The 22,188-nt window shown below is 40.5% G+C and overlaps 1 protein-coding gene across 1 annotated transcript in view; it reads left to right on the forward strand.

Annotated features, from left to right (window-relative positions):
* CLCN4 (chloride voltage-gated channel 4) overlaps window positions 1-9,095 on the forward strand; it is a 32,662-nt gene extending 23,567 nt beyond the window's left edge. The window contains exons 11-12 of the mRNA XM_083501881.1: window positions 494-710; window positions 3,961-9,095. Coding sequence (XP_083358007.1) covers window positions 494-710; window positions 3,961-4,051 — 308 coding nt within the window. The 3' untranslated portion in view covers window positions 4,052-9,095. The remainder of the gene's footprint in view (window positions 1-493; window positions 711-3,960) is intronic.
* Window positions 9,096-22,188: the final 13,093 nt, after the last annotated feature.

The following is a 22,188-nucleotide window of genomic DNA, read 5'->3' on the forward strand; positions in this document are numbered from 1 at the left end:
AGTTTTTTTAATGATTTTTACCTCAGATTAAAACGACCGGTGGGCGGGATTAGGCCCCAAGTCGGACTTTGGACAAGACTGGTTTAAGAAAACTATTTTTGAAAGTCAGATAAGGACTGTTGCCACAATGTAGGCAATTAAACTAACTCAGGCACACCTAAGTAATCACTTTAGGTCCTGTACACTTTTAAAAAATCAGTATTAAAGAGTCCTGATTTAAACAGACCCAACCTCCATGCATTCTGATTCCTCCCCGTCGCCTTACTTCCTTCTTCAGGTAAACTTTAGGTTGCTGTTTTACCTAAATTGGGGGATATAGTTTGTCTCTAAACTAGAACAGGAAGCCATAGTTTGAAATGGGTTTTCAGTTCTGTTTTAGAACTACCATTTGCTCAGTTTGAACATCATGGCAAACAATGGTCTGCCCAAACCTGGAAGAATGGATGTTGCATTCATTTTAAGTGTATTTTTCCCTTATCTATCTGTTACGCAGAAAACGCAAGGCAGCGGCAGGATGGTGTAGTCAGCAATTCCATTATCTATTTCACTGAAGAGCCCCCGGAAGTGCCGGCAAACAGCCCTCACCCCCTGAAGCTCCGGCGTATTCTCAATCTGAGCCCCTTTACTGTCACAGACCACACGCCCATGGAAACAGTGGTAGACATTTTCCGGAAGCTTGGACTCAGGCAGTGTCTTGTCACACGCAGTGGGTAAGTGGCTGGATATATGTAACTGAGCAGGCAAAAAAGGGTCTGTAGCTAAGATGCTGGCATAATAAGTCGGAGCTATTTTGCTCTGCTCATTGGATATGTTAGATTTTCGTAGGCTGTCCACATAAATATAATGTAGTAGAAAACTACTTTAGACAACCTTGCTTGATCATTACTATTTATGACTAGAAAACTATTGTTTGTTTCTGAAAAATTATGGATGGCCTGGGTGAGTCTTCAGGCTACGAAGCTGAAGGAAAAACAGGAGCAACTGTCTGAAACAAATGTCACTTGTTTCCGAACCTACTTCTAGAAACAAAGGTTGGGGATATGGAGGGATGCAGAGGTGAATACATTTATTTGGGAATGAAAACAAGAACAACCTGTGACCTGCTATAATTGTAATACAATGATACTTCGTAAAAAATAATAATTATGGAAGTTAATTAATCCATATGGAAGGTGAACATAATAATGATGATGATGATAATAATGATAAATTACTTATACCCCGCCCATCTGGCTGGACCTCCCCAGCCACTCTGGATGAATCCCAGCAGAATATTAAAAACACAATAAAACATCAAAAATTAAAAATTTCCCTAAACAGGTCTGCCCTCAGATGTCTTCTTAAAGTCAGATAGTTGTTTATTGCCTTGACATCTGCTGGGAGGGCGTTCCACAGGGCAGGCGCCACTACCGAGAAGGCCCTCTACCTGGTTCCCTGTAACCTCACTTCTTGCAGGGAGGGAACTGCCAGAAGGCCTTCGAAGCTGGACCTCTGTGTCTGGGCTGAACGATGGGGGTGGAGACACTCCTTCAGGTACAGTATACTGGGCCGAGGCTGTTTAGGGCTTTAAAGGTCAGCACCAACACTTTGAATTGTACTCAGAAACATATTGGGAGCCAGTGGTGTTAGAAACAGATTCAGAGTGCAAGAGACCTTCCAGTCTATAATATTTTCAGCATTGGCAGCCCTTGTGAGATAGAGAAATGGGTGGACATCCCAGCTTTTGCACCACTGACTTCTGATAACGTGAACTGGGACTCCTGTGCCAATGCAACTTCCATTTTTCTTTATTTGACTGAGATAAAACATTTTAAGTGGGGCCTCCTAAGTGAACAGGCATTAGCATGGAGGTTTCCACTTGCATGTTCTTGGAAGGGAGAACAGGCAAGGGCAGGTGCTGGTAATATACAAATTTGGGCCTGACAGGTTACCAAAGATTCTTTATCACTTTGAAAATATTTTTCCTTTAAGCTCATAGTTGTGTACCCCTCTCTCTCATAACGAGAGCAGCATTCATAATGCATGTAATTAAACTGTGGCTATAGACAGCATGACTGCCAAATATTTTGCTGCTGGGGAGGAGTGCCAGCAGAATGTCATTGTTAGCAAATGTTTTGCTTGTGTGTTGAGCTTCTAGCTAGATTTAACTGCGCCTAAAGTGCTTATGAAAATCCTGAACTGAATGACAAATGAAGGGAATTAAGCAGCGGAGGTTTGTTTTTCCACGAACGGAAAGTGCACATGACTTAGGAGCCTACAGGAAGGTGAGGAATTAAAAATAAGAGACAGAAGCTAACTCGAGTGAAACCGTGACCTTGCGAGGAATGCAGAGTATGTCCCTCAGAAGCTCAAATTGGATTCTAAACAGTCTGAAGTCACGACACAGGCGAAGCTTCAGTGGTGGAACAACTGATGTACCTGGCTATAAAGAACATTTTCAAGGTTGGGTGCTTTGAGTGCTCATTTCACAGTTGAAGTAGAAGGCAAGGTGGTATTGAAGAGTGACTTCTAAACCCAACAGCTCATACTTTTCTGATACAGTGGAAACTCTCTGGTTCTTGAGGAATTCACTGGATTTTTGCCTTAAAACTGCTAGTGTGTCAACTTCACTTATCAAGAACCAAACTCTTGTCTGCTTTCCAGACAGGTGGGCAAGTCAAATACTCTCAAAATTTAAAACGCACCCACCCACCCCAAAAAACTGCAGTTCCCAGGATCCTTTGGGGAAAATTCCCCGTGCTAAATTGCTATAAATGTGCTTTAAATATATGGTGCGCATATGACCAAATGTGTCAGTAAATTCAGAGAGCTATTATTGCCGTATCCTGTTAAATAAGGCACTGTAAATTTTTTGGGAGAGCCATTTCCCAGACATTGTGTATGAAAGCTGACAGTTGTATCCAAGTCACAATATTGGTGGGGGAGATATTTCTTATTACATTTCCCCCTGTCTTCTTGAATAGAAAGGTAGAAATCTTTAACTTTCCTTTGTCGATTATTGGTAGGTTATCTAAAAATTGACAATTTGATCTACGTTTGAAATTTGGCAGTTAACCTACAAGGAAATACTATTTCCAGCAGTAAACTGTTTATAAATCAACATTGATTTAAAATATTTTTCCTGTTGGAGTAAGTTTCTGAATGATTCTATGGAATGATTCTACTGTTTTGTTATTGCCTACAAGCTATTGTGCTGTTTACATTTCTGCAACTGACATGGCAGCCTACAGCTGAAACATGAATACACTCATATGTGGTTGTGTACGAATAGTGAAATGGAATAATCCTTGAGAGATTGCATCAGTTTTTTTCAGGGGGTTGTGGGGGATAAAATCCAGTTGCCTTCAAGAAATCTTTCATTTAAGATGCCCATCGATACTTGGTTCAGGTCACAGTTCAAAGGCCTTAGGCTGCAAGTCATTTGAGATTCTTGTATGCATCCATCTCCTTGTGGTCTGGCTTGGGCTGAGCTCAGCTTGCTGTGGCCTACAGGCCAGAAACTATTCCAGAAAGAGGTTTGAGAGATGATGTCAAGTGGCATAAGTTCTTACTTGCCCAAGGATCAGCCTTACTTAGCATACATTCAGGAATGCAGCTAGAGGAAGTACGGCAGATTTATCATTTTGCTAAATGTGGTGGTGGGAAAAACCCAAAGTAAAAGTATGGTTATGTGTATTTTGTATTGTATTGTGTTGTGTTGTATTGTATTGTATTGTATTGTATTGTATTGTATTGTATTGTATTGTATTGTATTGTATTGTATTGTATTGTGAGTTTTCTTGAACAATCTGTGTATTCATTAGTGGGAACCAAAAAATTTTAATATTCCAATTTTCTGGTTTTTAAAGATTGCTCTGTTTCTTTGTAGTGAAGTTCTGCCTGCAGCAGAATGTGAGAAGCAGATGAGACAGACTTATGATTAATGACCTTTTCTGTTTCTTTCCTTCTCTTCTTCTCTAGGAGGCTTCTGGGCATCATAACAAAAAAGGACGTGTTAAGGCATATGGCTCAAATGGCTAATCAGGACCCTGAATCCATCATGTTTAACTAGGCTGATCCCAGAGGACAGGCTTTCAAGGGAATTTTACTGGACTAATAGATGTGGATTTTGTACAGTACTTCATTTTTGTTTTGTTTCGTTTTGTTAAAATGAGATTTAAATAAGATGGAATCATATCCAGGGCAGAACCAAAGGAAAATGCTGACGGGGGGAGTGAATGCAACGTTAGAGTTTGGGAATGCTATGCACCTGCAGATGGGCTTCGGCTAAATGCTACTCTTGTCATGGGAACGTTTATTCCCATGGTGAGTTTCCAATTCTTCCCTTCCATGGTAGTTTCCTCAGGAGCCATCATCACCTAGTTGTTTTCCCTGTCCCCTTTGCACGTAAACTCTGATTGGGGGGAGAGAAACTCTACTGCGTGATCAGCCTTGAGTCAAAATGTGAGTGCTGTGATATAGTTTGTGGGAGGGGAGGGTGGGGAGGAAGTCACCAAGAGGTTTGATCCTACAGAATTACATATAAGTAGCAACCAAGGTACTTATAACTGCTTGGTTGGTGCATGCATAGGTGTGAAATGGTTTGTGTTGACAAGGAATGGGAAGCATGGAGGAATGCCACCAACTCGATAGGGTGATGTAGAAAAATAGCAAGCATATTTATAAATACAGTATTAAGACAAATGCAAAAACGTTGTGTTCAAAACAACTGTGTGCTAGACGTGTTTTTCTCTCCTAAGTTTAGCACTTATTTGTTAATGGATTATGCTAAAGTATTTTCAGGAAATGTATAATTTTATGAAGAAATGTATTGCTTTTGCCTATTTTTGTAGATAGACAAAGTAGATTTAAAGCTGTGCTTCAGTTGACTTTCAGCATTGTAAAACTGGCTTCGTTTACTAAGTTTTATCCAACCTAAATTCTCACGTTCATTTTTGAGGTGATGAAATTGCCATGATGTGACTTCTGACTGTCATTTTTACATGGTGAATATTTCTTCTCATTGACTGCATTTGCATGTAATGCTAAACTTTGGTTTAACACTGCATGTGCAGGCTGGAATGAGCAAGAATATGACTTGGGTGATGCTTCTCTAACAGAATCCCAGTTTGCATGAACCAGAGCTCATGATTTACAAGTAACTTTGGTCAGTTTTAAAGCAGCCTGGCTTTTACATTAACCAGAAGTTGCCTTTGAAAAAAATAAACCATGACCTCTGATTCATATGCAACTGCAAGCAAGGACTTTAATGTAAGCAGAACTAAACACTGCCCAAGCCCTCATCTTGGCTATGCAGGAGGAAGAGAGGAGAGTGCATGAGTTTATTTATGTAATGCTAAACCATGCAAACTGGGCCACTGTTTCCACAGTGGTAAAATCTGCAATTGACAACATCCTGGAGATTTTATCAGTTTTTTCAGGCTCGTGACATGTAAAAGTTGAACCATAGCCACATCACTCGGTCATGAAAGATAATTGGAAATGAGCTTCAGTATTTTTATCAATAGGGTTTTTTTATCCTTCCTAATGCACAGCAAAGTTGTTAATATTTATTACTTCTCTATGCAAATATTGCATCATTTTTGGGTTTATGCCACAGTAATTTTTTGCAGTGTAAAACACTTTGTAAACCATGTTTTCTGTATAATGAATGCACTTCTGTACCAGTTCTAGCTAATTTCTTCTTCCTCCAGTTGGAAGTTCTTTTCGCAGACTTGAAGGTTCTGACACCTGTGATGTTTGTTACAGCAAAGATAATCTCTGCATCTTCTTGGGCACAAGAGTCATAGGGAAAGTTTTATCTCTTCAAAGAAAGGTAGAAAAATGTTTTGTGATATTAAGTTCTCGTTTTATTATGGCTTCTTTGGCTGATATTGTTTACTACTGGAACAGAGGTAGCAAAACGGTGCCTTTCAGATGTTGCTGGATTATGACTCCCATCAGCTCCAGCCAGCACAGCCAGTGGTAAGGGATGATGGGAGTTGTAGTCTATGACACCAGAAGATCACCATTGTTGGATAGCCTTGTACTAGAAGAATGTGAGATACCAAAATGTCTTTCAGAACTCCACAAACTTGGGGAAGTAGAGACACTACAGGACAGCTTTGCAAATTGGTAAATGTGGACTCCTTGGCCTGTAATTTCATCAACATAAATGAGTACTTTGGTTTAAGTTGTTTATGGATGGTTGAACAATGCATTTATATGGCATCTACTGCATTTGTGGGTATGCTGTGGGCTATGCCTAACAATTACCTTACTGCAATGTTCATGACGTGGAGATTAAATTGCTTGTAACAGCATGGAGGTGGCATTTAAGAAACATCAGTGCATGGCAGTCACAAGAACCATGCTTTAGAAGTATGAAACAAGACTTGGGCCAAAGTGGTCAGTCCATAGTTTTTCATCAGCTTGGGAGTGGGGTAGTACAATAATGGCACCCAAAGATAGTAATAAAGTGTGACACACCATTATGGGAGTGGGGGGTGGGAATGCCTAACTCCTCTGAAAATTATCCCTTTCCACAGCAGACAAATGGACCTGCAAACGTGGGTTGAGGACACGTGACCTAGCTATCTTCATATTTTAATGCGACTGCCTGGGCAAGCCACAATGCAACCATTTTAAAACTGAAGTCCAAGCCTTTATTAGGTAGCCAAGTTAGCCATGGGCCATAAATTGTAGAAGAAAACACACACACAAAGTTAAGTTTTCCAAAAGCCAAACCGATTGTTCTGAACCAAATACGGATAATTAAATAATATCATATTGTGGAACAGCCCCAGACATTAAGTATAGGAAGAGGAAATCTGATGCTCAGGTCGATCTGATAAGCACATTGTTTCAAAGTATAGCTTGCAAGAGTGAGGTATGATATAATAGTCAAGGCAGTGGCGATGATGTGGGTCGCTTGAAAAATCTCTGTTTTCTAGCTCACAATTAAATTACTACAAGCACCATAACACTATTTATTTGAGTATTAAGGGTGTGCATGGGCCGCAAGATTGTTTTTCTCTGTAACTTTGGGAGGCATCTTTACCTGTTTCAGAGCAGCTCTTTCTCAGAACATAGTTTTGCATTTCTGAATTCCAAACACAAGAGAAAAGGACTCACTGAAATGTCTATTTGCTAGTTTACATGTGCAGGTAAAACTTGCATGTACTCGCAAGAGGTCCACACAGAAGAATTTGGTACATGCTTATTAACAAAGAGGTGTACATTTTTATGTAGATACATTTTACGTCTCTTGGTTAATATATATTAACTGTTGAAATTGCCTCATGTTATACCAGGTGTGCATAAATATTATTTCATTTCATTTATGGGTTGCTCTTTTAAAAATAAAATAATAAAGTGGCTTGCACAAAATTACTAATAGCAATAAAATGCAGCATCTTAAAAAGGGAACACAAATTAATGCCACTTTATTTTGGAATTCTTGTATTTTTACTGCTCAGCAACTAAATTTTGAATAGAGAGTCAAATGATCTACTTCCTCTCTGACTTTATCTGTAATTTTTGGTCTGGCTATTGAGAACTATTTATCCTCTGTACAGGTCTCCTTTCCTTGAAATATAGGGAGGAAAATAAATTTTAATTCGGGATGTACGTGTAATCTACTTTATACGTTAGGGAGTAAGAAAATAAATTGTATCTAGAAGCAAATAACATTTTCCATCTTTAAGCACAAAGATCGTCCCTTTTTTGCAGATGATGAGACCTTATTTTAAAAATCTGCATCCACCAAGTGAAATTAATATTTGTAAGTATTTTTAATTTGCCTTTTTCCCTTTCACTTATGCCATTCATAATAGTATGACATTTTCAAGTCTGAAATTTCTTATCTTCAGAAGTTGAATATAAATACCAGAGATTTTTTGGCTTTTTTGACACTGAGAAATGTCAAATATGATTTGTAAATGGACAACTGTTAAAAACAAATTACCATTGAACATTATCTCATAGTTAACCCTGTAAGATTAAAAATGCCGCTGCATTCAAAGGCTGTCAAATGCAGCCATCAAGTGGTTTTCAATCCTGTTTTGCAGGTAAGGAAGGGTATAAGGGGAACCTGAAGATCAATAATAACAGACGGGCTCTCCTGGTAGATAGCTGGCCAACCACTGCTCATCTTTTACGAATTGCACACTACAAGGGATTGTTGGGGGCTGATGAACTCCTGAATCCCCTAAATCTGGCCTAGAAGCTTTTGTAATGTATCTAAGTTGTGTGGCAAATATGCAATGCTTTTTTTGTCAGACAGTACAAGGTAGAAAACGTTCCCTGAGAATCTGAAAACCACAGTGCTATATTATCACATGGTCAGATAACAGTACATTAAGATCCTTGGTATCTATGTGCATCAATTGCCAAACATTGTCAAATACTAATTCTGTCATTGGATACAGAAATCAAACATGTTTGCTTGACATAGTGCCACTATGAAGTTTTCTGCCCACGAATTTCATTCGGGGGGGGGGGGGCGGATTCACAGTGGAGAGTTATGCGGAGAAAAATCCAGTTGAAATTAATCTATCATGATAATATGTGTCTAATCAAATTACCCAGAGACAGATGAAAGCATAAAAAAAAAATCCAGCCTCTTAACAATCCAGAGCCTTGTGTGTCAAAGGACTTATTATTTGGGGAATTCCCCCAGCCGGTCACAGGCCAAGAATGGAAGTCTGTAATGACATGTGACTGGCCTGTGCTCTCACTGTCCTTATTTTTACATGCAGATAAAAGTGATTTAAAGATTGTCAACATTAGCCATGTTGGTCAATGACTATTTGCTGGCTAAGCAAATATTTCCACAATTATCAGCTAGTGTTATTTTTCTGTCTGTATATTATTGCACAGCAGAGCTCAATAATTACTGGAAGGACTCAATAATATATTGATCCAACTCCCTTGTTATTTAATTGATTCTGAGGATCAAAAATTGTGTTGTCACTGAGCACGGTTGACTTAATTTTGAGATTGATCAGGAAAAGTGTATTTAATTTATGCCAATGCAGTACATTACATGATTTTTAATACATGGAAATGAGATTATGTCAGATCAAACGGGTGAATAAACATTTGATAATGATTGATGAATGGTTGGTGCGCAGTTTTGTGCAATGCATGTTTTGGATGTACCTAACTGATAAAGCATAAGATTTTACTTTCCCACAAAGTGACAAAAAACATAGGAATAAATAATGTATTACACAAATTTATTTATTAGAATAACAGCATAATAAAAGTAATATTTTTAATAGAAGAAATTGTGAAAATCAGCATGAAAAAAACATCCTGCCTCAATCTGGCTTTGTGGTCAAATGTACCCCAAGAGATATTAAGCATCACATCATTTGTAAGTAAAAATAATAATTAAAAATGTTTTAAATAAGACTGTCATTTTCCAGTAAAACAGTATGGGTGCGGGGGGGGGGGGTTCATTAGGGTGTAGCCTCATTTCTCGATTTTGCTGCCTGCACTTGAGAGTTCTTTATAATGAGAGGAAAGCAAAGTAAAAATGATCTGAGACATTTCCTTAGAATGTAAGTACTAAGTTCCTTAGAATGTAAGTAAGAATTTTGGCCTGGCATGCCAAAAACAATTTAAAATAGTTAAGGATAAATAACAACGAGTCTTATGGTCTGTGCTGGATGAGACATTTCATCACATTGTCCTGTTTCAAAAGTTCACTATGAGCAAAAGATAGCCACGTGTCACTGGCAGGTAAAAAGATGAATGCCTTTCCTACCTGAACCTGAGGCTCCTGCACTGAACGGTGCCTCTGAGCCCATGAGCAATAGCTTCTAAAATTCCACTAGGAGAAAAACCTAGATCTAAATTGTGTTGCTAGTTCCTTTTAATGTACTATGGCCACTCCAGTCAAGCCCGGTTCTAGAGCAGTGAAAGAGACAAAAAGCTGTTGTATCCTTACCCATTTACTCTGGAATAAAGTGCTCTTCAGCTCAGCTTGGTAGAGCATGAGACTCTTAATATGAGAGTTGTGGGTTCAAGTCTCATATTGGGTGAAAGCTTCCTGCCTTGCAGGCGGTTGGACTAGATGACCCTGGTGGTCCCTACAATTCTATGACTCTTCTGTCCTCCCCCCCCATACTTCTCACCTTTCTATCCCTTTCATGTACGACTCCTTTGCCTCTTCCCACTCTGAAAGTAGAGCAATGAGGATTCTCATCTAAATTCTAGCACAGCCTCATTTATTTCTCTTCAGAACAGGATGTGGTTAATCGTTCAGCCAGGGGACTAATCCAGTTCAAAGTGTAACTCTGATGGCGCAGAATTATTAACATAAATCATATGCTTCCCTCAGAAGCATACAATCACTAGATCTGCATTTTGGATGGCATTAGCAAACAGAGATTAGAACAACCCTAAACAGAAGGCAAAATACCCTTTTCATTTTTATTTTTAACCCACTCTTCCTTCCCCACTCATTCTGCCCTGTACCACCCAGCACTACTACTGCTTCCCAGCCATGACTAAAGGCGGAAGGAAGGAAGGAAGGAAGGAAGGAAGGAAGGAAGGAAGGAAGGAAGGAAGGAGAAATAACACTGCTGTTCGTTCTTCCCAGGCCAGAAGTGGTTAATTGGGTAGCTTTTTGTGGCAGCCCTGTCAACAGGCTGCTTTTCAGAAAGAACAAAACAATGTTAGCACACACAGCACCGTGTGTGTGTGTGTGTTTCCAATAGGCCCTGCTCTCCATCTCTGGCTTGCACGGCCATATGAAGAATTTATGCATGATCTGTCCTTTGTTATGGAAACACATATTTTAAAGATTAAGTAGCCTGTCTTAATCCAAGCAGAGTTGGCTGAAAGCTCAGGAGAGAGAGAGAAAAAGTGAGAGAGAAGCAACTAAGTACTCTTTCTCCAGACTGCTAAATAGGTTACAATCAATTCTTCTAAGTGCCGGGAATCACTTGCTTCTGTCAAATATGTATTGCCATCACCCACCATCAAGCAACACCTCCCCCCCACACCGGTTTTCATATTTACATTGTTTGCTGGTGAGTTCCATTATGAGGAATGTGTCCCCCACAGTGCATCAAAATGGGAATATTAAATTCTTACAGCAGGGTGAGATATCTGGGGAGAAGAGTGGGTGGGAATGCAATATGACCAGAGCAATAATTCATGTTTCCTTGGCTGTTTGATGCTTCACAGTGTTCCTGTTATGAATATATCATTCCACAAAGACTTGCCAATATGGGTCAGCGTGCTAATTGGGAAGGCCGTGATACCCGAATGCTGAGGTTGTGACATAACTTGAAGTGATTTCTGAGTGCTTAAGTAATGCATTCAGGGACAAGGCGGTGAGAATTTGTGGGTGGAACAAACTGCCATGGAATGCAGCGAGTTCAAATAATTTAAGTTACTGAGGGGTTTGGGTTGAACATGTTGGTATTTCATAATTCTGAGCTCAGCCACAGGAAAAGGGTGTTCCCCTCTCCCAGGCTCTTTCACTTAGGTGACAAATCCATGTGGTTTACAAAAGAAAGCCAGAGGAAGGGGAGATGACCTTTTTATTTATATTGTTCAAAAAGCTAGTTTTTTAAAAAAATGAAGGGAGAAGGCCTTTCTGAGGCTTAGGTCCGTGCAAGATAACAAAATGGCTGATTTTTTTCAGTACGTCCCATGACTAAAATGGCATTTCTCTCCTGAGAACTCTAATTCTGTCTGCACAATTCCATGTCTCATTTCTCAGAAGTAAATTCCACTATAGTCAATGGGACTTACTCCGAGGTAAGTGTGGGCAGGATTGCATACAGTGAGTAGAACTGTAGCCAGCAAAATTCTTTGCAGGAGTCTTATGGGACTGGGTGGGCAGGCAGGCACCATTATAATATTCAAAACCAATATGCTTTTGCATGTGGGAAACTTACCATACCACACAAAATTCTTCAACTAGCATTTTCTCTGACAAGCTAACTTGAGTTTTTCACATGGAGCTTGTTTTTGCCCAAGCTACCTCCACAGGCAAAATTGACACAGTATAGTGACTAGATGAAGATTTTTGAATTGGCGAGCCTTTCCTTTGACAGTTCCTCATTCTTAATTGTTTTTCCCTGAAAAAGCATGTAGGATAAGTAGTCTGAGCATTCAAAACAAACAACAGCCTGTCTGTGTAACCAAGCAACCAGAATACTTGCGTGTCTTCCTAACCTGAAGTTTACCGTTTCCATAAAGCACCCTCCAGGCAGCTTGCATGACACAATCATGTTTGGTTTTTTTTCTTTTACTCTGATTTCTTTTCCTGACTTTGGTTAATAATGTGCAGCAAACCTAAAGAAGCTGGAACGTATAGTGACACTTACTGCTGCCAGCAACCCAGAAGCTCTCATCTTCCTTCCACTTCCTTCCAGAAACCAATGAAACAGTTTGGACGTTTGTATTACTTCTTTCCATTTATCTTTATCTATGTAGAAAATAGCATCCTAGTTCTAGGCCTCAAAAGTATAGACTATTGCTATGCCGGCTAATGTTGATGGGAATCGTAGTTCAGCAACACCTGAAGCTCCACAGGTTCCCCATCACTGCTGTAGCCCTTTTATTTTCATGGCACAAGTTTATCAGTGGCCAAGGAAATTGAGGACCTTGGTTTAAATGATCTGTTTGTTGGATGCAATAACACCAGAAACTAAGGATAAAATTTGGTTTACATGTTGAAGGGATGATTGTACCCATCTTCAAATGGATAAATAAAATGAAAACACAGCACAGTGCAGCAGCACCATCCCTGAAAGCACAGATTATCTTGAACATGCAACTGACTTTTATTCTGATACCTCCTTTTTCAAGTATGAATGCTTGCTTGCCCCCCACACTTGTTTTCAGAGGTTAAACTTCATGCAATGCAAATAATAATAATAATAATAATCCCCTGAACAATGGGACATCAAGAAGAAAGCTGGTATGGATTCTGTGTTCCCTCAGATTCCCTCTCTGTTTTAAAAGGGAATTATAGAGTTGCAAGGGACCCCGAGGGTCATCTAGCCCAACCCCTTGCAACCCAGGAATCTCAGCTAAAGCATCCATGACAGATGACCATCCAACCTCTGCCTAAAAACTTCCAATGAAGGAGAGTCCACAACCTCCTGAGGGAGCCGTAAGAAAAGAAGCACATGGGGATGCAACATTTCCCTTCGTGACGTGTCCGAGTGAAAGTTGCCTAATTCACAGGGCCTAATTCTGTGAGTAAAGTTCAAAGACAAAGTCAAGCCCAGTTTCCATTTTTGAGTGTGGCAGGAAAGTAGGAACGCGATGGTCCTTGTGTTTCGAATACAAATCCATTTTGAAGGGGCTAGGCTTTAGGATGGTTTGCTAATTCCTGTTTGTATTCAATAGGAACAATAAATAAATACAAGGGAACGGCAGTACTTCTGTGTGCCATAATTTAGTCCCATCAGAACAACCTTTTAAGTGTTTCTTTGGTGACTCAGCTTCCTTCTCTGCTAACAATGGCATTCCTGTGGGAGAGCAGCAAGACAGTGACTCACAGTGTGTTGCTCTACATACAAACACAGCTGTGCCAGGAACAGTTGTCCGTTTATTTCGCTCTACAAGCCACCTTTAAACCACAACAATGGAGCCCAAACATATTGTTGCAGCTAACCAAGTGCTGTTGGCCCTGCGGACAAATTAAAACAAACCTTTGTTAAACTCAGCTGCAATAATCCAATGCGTTGTCTAGGACTAAGGAAAAATCACAAAAGAGTTCTTGACCTTCTTGATGCTGCTGCTCTACAACTCCCGCCATTTTTTGGCATTGATCATGTTTGATGGGAGTTGTAATACAGCAACATCTTAAGGGCCAAATCCTCCCCACACCCACTCTGCTTAACATTATCTATATTTATGCAACAGGTGAAAATATATTTACATCTGTTCAGACCTTTGAAACCTGACAGTGTTGATGCTGTTTCGAGTTTAGGCTAAGCATTGCCAGGGTATAAGAACTCTGAAATACAGTGGTACCTTGGGTTAAGTACTTAATTCGTTCCGGAGGTCCGTACTTAACCTGAAACTGTTCTTAACCTGAAGCACCACTTTAGCTAATGGGGCCTCCTACTGCTGCTGCGCTGCCACTGCACGATTTCTGTTCTCATCCTGAAGCAAAGTTTTTAACCTGAAGCACTATTTCTGGGTTAGCGGAGTCTGTAACCTGAAGTGTATGTAACCCGAGGTACCACTGTAAATAAGTAAGTAAGTAAATAGATGTCCTGAAGAGGAAAACATTGTGTGTGACAATTCAATTGAAGGTTAAATGCACGCAAAATAAGCACACTAACCACAACAGCAGAATTTGATGATGGCCACAGTGGTGTTAGCATTGTTGAGCTGATTAACACCAATAGGAAACAACATCCCTTATTAATCTCCAAATGAATAGAATTGCTTCTAAATCAGCAGTTTCATGCTTGAATAATGCTGAAAAATATGGCACTTTCAGATGGTAGAACAGCTATTTGTAATTTAGTACTCTGTTTATATGCAGATGCAATAAAACACGCTCAGTGAGAAACATGCTATCTGAGATGATATGTAATTAAAGCAACACTCGGTGGAACATTTAATTTATATGGAAAATTCATATTGCACATTACTGAGAACTGCAGCATGTACATGGATGTCCACTAACCAGAAGACTATCGCCATTTGAGGCCACTAGATGGCATTCAAATACTCAGTATAACAGTCCTAGAATGCTAGCAAATTATGCACACACTATTAATTTTGTAGCAGATGACATTGTCACAGTAGATGACATTTATCAACCATTTGAAGTATGAAGTTGTAATTACAAATTACTTTTGGGTATGATGTCTCTTCATTTTACTGTGAGCATGACAGAGGAAATGGGATGGCTGGATAAAGCGCTTTGGTTCTTTTGAGGAAAAAGGAGAAGCACAAATGGGCCTGGCCTTTTAGACTACATATCCTGTCTGGAAAATACAGCAGAGAGAGACACACACAGAGAGAACCAAAATCCTAGAACAATATGGAACTGGCTACCTAATTTTTTCTGTAGCTTTTAATGTGCAACGGATGCATTTTCATCAAAACTTTTTGAGTGTTTCTAGATTGCCCAGAAAAGCTGTGGAGAAGCTTTGATTTGATGTTGCAATATGTGCAAAACTTGTGTTTAGGACAAGTCTTTCCTGGAACAGGAGTACCCATTCAGGTTGTGGCAATCAGTCACTGATGAGGACCACCTATGTGGTCATCTCACTGACATATAAAACCACTTTATTTCATTTCACTTTTGTATGCTGCCTTTCTATACACAAAGTGGCTTACAAACTGAAGAAACAACAGGCCGAGTCAGGCAAGGGCCCACAGCCCAGGTGGGTCTTGTTAGCTCAGGGAGAAGGTATGTGATTCCTCAGCTTGATTAGGCTTAGTACAGGTGAGGGTCACATGTCTCATCAAGCCCAGATGCTACAATCAAGACTCAAGAGAGGGAAGGAGAGCAAAGCTGAGATGCTTGGCTTGGATACTCCAGGAACTTCTACGGGACTGTGCTTTGGGTTTGACTCTGAACTGTGTTGCCTGACTTTTGGACTTGGCTTATGTGGATTGACCTTGGACCATGCTTCCTGACAGTTGAACTTTGGACTTGACATACTGTGTACACCAGCAGGACTTGCCACCAGGTAAACCAGGGGTACAGAGTAGCAGCTTACATGGATGGGGCTTGGGAGAGGAAGGGAGCCAGTGAGATCAGGCCTGCATGGAGGCACCGGCGGAGCCAATCCACCACTCCCATCAGTGCTGCCCTGATCTTTCCATTGCCCTGCTCCACTCCAGGCCTGAACAGTGATGTTGATGTTGGGAGGGCTGCTGCCATACCACACTCACTGCTGCTGCAACCTCCGCAGCAAACTGGGCAGTGATCCTTCAGTGTTGTCATGCTGTCTGCTGCTGCACATCTGGGACTCTCATCCAACTCTGGCATTAGAGAGGAAAACCAGGAAAGCTCTCTAGTCCTAGGCATGTGAAGCAGTAACTCTTCCCAAACCTAGTAGGGATGTGTGAGAAGTGGAAGTGCAGTCACACCCTACAAATTCAAGTTGAAGTGATCAGTTGTGCTACTTAATACTTTGGGGGGCCCTTGAAGACTTCAATGGGTTCCCATCCTCCTCACTGCCACCCACTGGCTTGCCAGTCAGGGCCTCGCTCTCCCAGGTCAGGTGGGAAAAGGCCAGCAAAGGCAGAGAGCAGATATTCCAGAACTCACAGCGAAGATAGAAAGGGGCTGGAGGAATGCAAGACAAGGAAAACACGTGGGGCTAGTGAAATGAAGGTAAGTCTCATGAATATATAATGAAATGAACACAATTTTTAAAAAATGGGAACAAAATACATGATTGTTTTAATTATAACAGTGAATTAAGTATTGAAACAAAACAAAACATTTCTTGCATATTCTATTATGGTAGCATTTGGTTTACTGGATTGTACTCTGTGTGAGGCTCCCTTTGAATGGAAAATGCAGTTTTAAAATATAGAGGCTAGCTTCCTATGAATCGCAGAGATTTGAGAGAATGGAACATAAATTATATTGGTTTGGGGATAGCTACACAGGCACCTGGTCTGTTTCTGGATACAATTCAAAATGGTGCCATTGACTTAGACATCCTTATAAAAGTTTAAGATGGCTACTTTGGGCAAGACCTTTACATTGTCCCTCTGTCTCTCCTTTTTAAGAGTTGGTTTTTAAAGAGAGTAGATTAAAGCTTGTTTTCTTTGTGCAGCTATACATTTTTATAATTCCACAATTGTTTCAGTAATTAAATGTTCCAGTTGTACTTGTTTGTTAGTTAGAATAATAATAGCTTTTATGTTCTTCATTATAATCTATATTACTTCCAGGACTCCCTTTCCAATATTTATATATAATTTTTTTTAAAAAAATCCAGAACGGGATATGTTTACGTCAACAATTTAATGCCCCCCCCGCTCATTGCAATGCCTTTCCAAAGTGCCTTATAATAGAATATTTTCTGCCTTAATACTCCATGCCAAATATCTTTTTCAATTCCCCTAAAGATTTAGTGTCTTGTCTCTTTCAGTACTGAGCTACCAGTATCTGGGTAGCTGACATCTGTCTTCTCAACAGGTGACATATGTTTCCTAACTAAACATAGGACTTGGGTCCAGTACACCTTACGTACAGTCTGAGTTGTTATATGCCAGCTTAGTCACAGGTTATCTCGAGGGGGGCTTCTAGTTGTTCCCCATGTTACAGAGCTCAGCTGAGCACCATTGGAAGTTGGGTGTTTAGTATTGTCCATCCCATTCTGTAGAATGCTTTCCCAATGGAGGTTCATCAGGTAGTAAGTAATGTAGACAGGGCTATGTAACTGTTTAATTTTTTTAAATAAGCCACTTTAATTTTGCACGCACACACACACACACACACACACACACACACACACACACACACTTTTCATAGTGTTCTCTATTTTATTCTATACAGTGGTACCTCAGGCTAAGTACTTAATTCGTTCCAGAGGTCCGTTCTTAACCTGAAACTGTTCTTAACCTGAAGCACCACTTTAGCTAATGGGGCCTCCTGCTGCTGCTGCCGTGCCACTGGAGCACGATTTCTGTTCTCATCCTGAAGCAAAGTTCTTAACCCAAGGTACTATTTCTGGGTTAGCGGAGTCTGTATCCTGAAGTGTATGTAACCTGAAGCGTATGTAACCTGAGGTACCACTGTATATAGTTCTGCATTAGGCTTCCTCAAACTTGGCCCTCCAGATGTTTTTGGCCTACAACTCCCATGATCCCTAGCTAGCAGGACCAGTGGTCAGGGATGATGGGAATTGTAGTCTCAAAACATCTGGAGGGCCGAGGTTGAGGAAGCCTGTTCTTCATCATCATATTTTATTGTATGAACTGGTGGGATATAAATACTTTCATTAAGTAAACAAACAAACAAACAAAAACAAACAGGCTACTACATTTTAAAAACTGTGTGCAGATGTAGGTGATGCTGTGGTCTAAACCACTGAGCCTCTTCAGCTTGCCAATCAGAAGGTTGGCAGCTTAAATCCCCATGACGGGGTGAGCTTCCATTGCTCTGTCCCAGCTCCTGCCAACCTAGCAGTTTGAAAGCACACCAGTGGAAGTAGATAAATAGGTACCATTGCGGTGGGAAGGTAAATGGAGTTTCCATGCACTCTGGCTTCCGTCATAGTGTTCTGTTGTGCCAGTAGCCATTTAGTCATGCTGGCCACAAGACCCAGAAAGCTGTAGGTGAATGAATGCTGGCTCCCTTGTCCTGAAAGCAAGATGAGCGCTGCAACCCCATAGTCACATCTGACTGGACTTAACCATCCAGGGGTATAAACAGGAATAAAATAAACAGGATTTTTTCTGATTAATCTCGCTTTCAGTAACTTAGTTCAGCATTCATGAGCACTAGACACACTGGTTTCTAAACAAAACATGGGATTTTAAGGAGTTTGGTGGATCCCCTGACATATACTCTGGAACCAAAATTGTGAACCATCTGTATAGGAGTAATCGTGACCATGCATTAAATGTTACTAATTAAACTAATCTAATACTCCCCTGACTACATGAAAATGAAAAGTCTGAGAGTTACATCAAAAATACTATTTTTTGTGTGGAGGCAGAATTGGATGGATGGTATTCACTCCTGTTTGCTCCAGCTAGGGCAACAGATCAATAAAGTCCATCTTAGAATGATCTTTTGTTTATGTAACATTTTCCCGTTACATTGCTGCAAATCCCCTCTCGCTTGATGACCTCTCCACCATATGAAGCCTTGTTTCAACATTGCCCATCAGTGCCTGGAAGGCTATTGTAGCAGGGATGTTTTAAAAATTCTCACTGACAGCTGGTGAGCTCCTTTCAAAGAGGGCTATCACGGCTTGAAGCCTGAAGTCCTCTTCCAGTGCTAGCGTGACAGTCAATGCACAAAGATTAAACTCTCCGCTGATGCCAGATGCCTGCGAGCATAAGAATCCCCTTTGGACCAATGCAATTTGATGATAGGCATCCTGAAGAGTTAATCTTCTTCCAGGGATAAAGAAAACGGGGGCAAGAGCTGGGGGGAAACATGTCTTCCCCAGTCTAGGGAAAATATATGTGCCCCCCCCTCTCTCTCTCGATACACAGTGTTTGCTTATAATAATAAAGACTAAAGGTGCCCAGTGGCTATGGAGTTGAATGTTGGTGGGTTGGGGTGAATAATGGAAAACAGTTTGGAGGGGAATGGAAAAGGTTATTACTGGTTGGCTGGAACTCTGAATACAATTAGTTGCGGGTCCCACTTGTTCCATAGGTTCCCAGTGTTAATTACCATTTTTAAAAATTCCTTTTTAAATATTGTCACAAGAAATGGGGGGGGGGGGAATGGTTTGCCAACCTTTATGCTGTTTCCAAACCAACATTTGCCACTCTCAGCATTGTCCAGATGGATAAATAGCATTTTTCTAAAAAATTGTCAGCATTCTAGTGTGCATTTCTCCTAACAGACACATTTTTCCAAACAAATTTCCCCAATATAATGCATGTTCATTTTCATGAATATATGGATTTTATACAGTATCCTCTTATGTATGCATGTTTGTAAACATAAGTGCCAACTCCCTGGGTGCCCAAGCACCCACAAAATTTCCCATGAAGTGGCCAGGCACCCACACATTTCGGTGGAGCCAAGTTGGCACTCCTGCTTGTAAACATTTTTTGGGTTCCAGTTACAGATAGGTAGCCGTGTTGGTCTGCCATAGTCAAAATAAAAAAATTCCTTCCAGTAGCACCTTAAAGACCAACTAAGTTAGTTCTTGGTATGAGCTTTCGTGTGCATGCGTGTATCTGAAGAAGTGTGCATGCACACGAAAGCTCATACCAAGAACTAACTTAGTTGGTCTTTAAGGTGCTACTGGAAGGATTTTTTTTTTTATTTTTGGAGTTGGATAACTGCACTGCAAAATCCAGAGAAGTGCAAATTTCAAAGAAGAAGCCGGATTTCAGTTTCTGTATAGCTTTGGGAAGTTTGCATTAGGTAGTTTTGCATTAAAAGGTTTCCATGGAATTTTTCTTCCATCCCTACCTGAGAAGAAGTCACATTTAACAGAATGGGACTTGTTTTTGCATCCATAGGACAGCACTGCTGTAAAACTTGAATGCCTCAAATAACACAATACAACAATTTTTACACAGGTTGCTTTAAAATCAAAACACACTAAAAATCTGAATCCTTTGACAAACAGAACTTCATATTTCTATTAGGGTGTCTGCTGCAATCCTTTTCACATTTTAATATATAAGATTTACCCTTGAGTATTTAAAAATTACTATAGAAATACTATAGAAAGGGTTCGTTTCTTTTTTATCCTACCTATTTCTTCAATTTAAAACTGACATCTTAAAATAGCACTTATTACTTATTCTGTTTTGTGTCATAATCTAACTCACAAATACTGGTGACATTGTGAACGCGGTGTCCTTGCATTCTCAAGTCATTGTCATCAAATGATAGCAAAGTGTTATTTCTATGACAATGGGTTTTATGCAGTACTGCCCTTCTGCTCATGAAACAGACTTTGGGAGACCCTGTGGAGTAAATTATGGGAGTTGGCATGTCGAGAGTTAAGCAGGGTCCTATTGCATGAGCGGAACGCTTCTCATGCAGCTTTGGATGAAATCTAATATCTATATATCAATATAATTTGCAGCATTCCAAAGAAGAGATCATTTATTGAAATTGAAATACTTTATTGTCACTTGTACAACTTGTATACAGTGAGATTACACGAGCACCCCCCACTCAGCTCTCTTAGTCTTAATTCCCCTCGTTTACTGACGCACACCCACCAAACCCAAAAGTCAGTTGCCCTGTTGTTATCTTTTCATTCAGCAGCCTAACAGCCCATGGATAGAAGGTGTTCTTTACCCTGTTGGTGCAACTAATCATGCTTCTATATCTTCTGCCTGAGGGCAGGAGATCAAGAAAGTGCTGGCCAGAGTGTGAATCATCCCTGAGAATTTTCCTCACTCTCCTGAGGCAACGTTCTTCCGTGATGTCATCTAGAGGATTCACGGGACAGCCCATAATATCTTGTGCTGTATTTACCACCCTCTGTAGGCACTTCCTATCAGTTGATGTCAAACCAGCATACCACACCGTGATTCAGTATGAAAGGACACTTTCCTATTGTGGACCGGTAGAAGGAGATCATCAAATGTTGATTGACATTGTTCTTTCGCAATACTCTGAGGAGATGGAGTCTCTGTGGGGTTTCTTAACCACCTGGGTTGTATTGATTTTCCAAGTAAGGTCTTCACTGAGATAAACTCCTAGGAATTTAAAGGAAGAGACTGTCTCCACACAGCCCACCCTGATGTACAGCGGGGCTAGTTCTCATCTATTCCTCCGAAAGTCCAACACCATCTCCTTTGTCTTGCTGATATTAAGGTGCAAGTTGTTCCCTAGGCAATGTGATATAAACACACTGGTGTCAATGGGAATTTGTTTTCTAAGCCTCATAGCTGTGCGCATGCTGCTGTCCCAATAAGAATCAGGACCACCCCCCCCCACCCGAGATTGAACACAGAAAACCCAAAGAAATAGCTGCAAGTTAGGCATAACCTGTAGGTAATCTGTTGTTTGGGTCTTAATTAAACTGAATCAAAGTATGACAAGTTTAGTTACGTATAAGACAAGTTAACACTTTTCTTTAAAAAGTCTGGAATACTTTCGCATTGTCCCTTGAAGCTGGGGACACAAAGCCCAAAAGATACTGAGGTGCTCTGAGAACGCTGAGAAGCATTAGGTATCAACACATTTCAGAAATTTGATGACTTGCTGCAGTTTGCATGTAATGAAAGATGCGACTTCACTTGGTACACGAGCTCACTTGGCCAGGTCGCCATATTTGAAAGCAAATTAAAACCTTTTTCTTTCAGGACGTCTTGCGCAGCCTGGGGGGCTGTGTCCAGAATGCAGCATTTAGGGAAAATTCAATTCAGAGTGATAGAAGTTAGGCTTTTGTGTGACCTCTAAAGCGGCACTTAACCGCATTTAGCAACCGCCTTCCCCGCCCCATAGCAGGACACTTCCAAAATGGATTGCTTACTTGTTCGGAACCATCAGTGAAGAGGAAGTGGCCTGGTTTCTACCACAATTCACTAGAACAG

The sequence above is a fragment of the Podarcis liolepis genome, assembly GCF_965112155.1.
Source record: "Podarcis liolepis genome assembly, chromosome: 4".
In the NCBI taxonomy this organism is placed as follows: domain Eukaryota; kingdom Metazoa; phylum Chordata; class Lepidosauria; order Squamata; family Lacertidae; genus Podarcis; species Podarcis liolepis.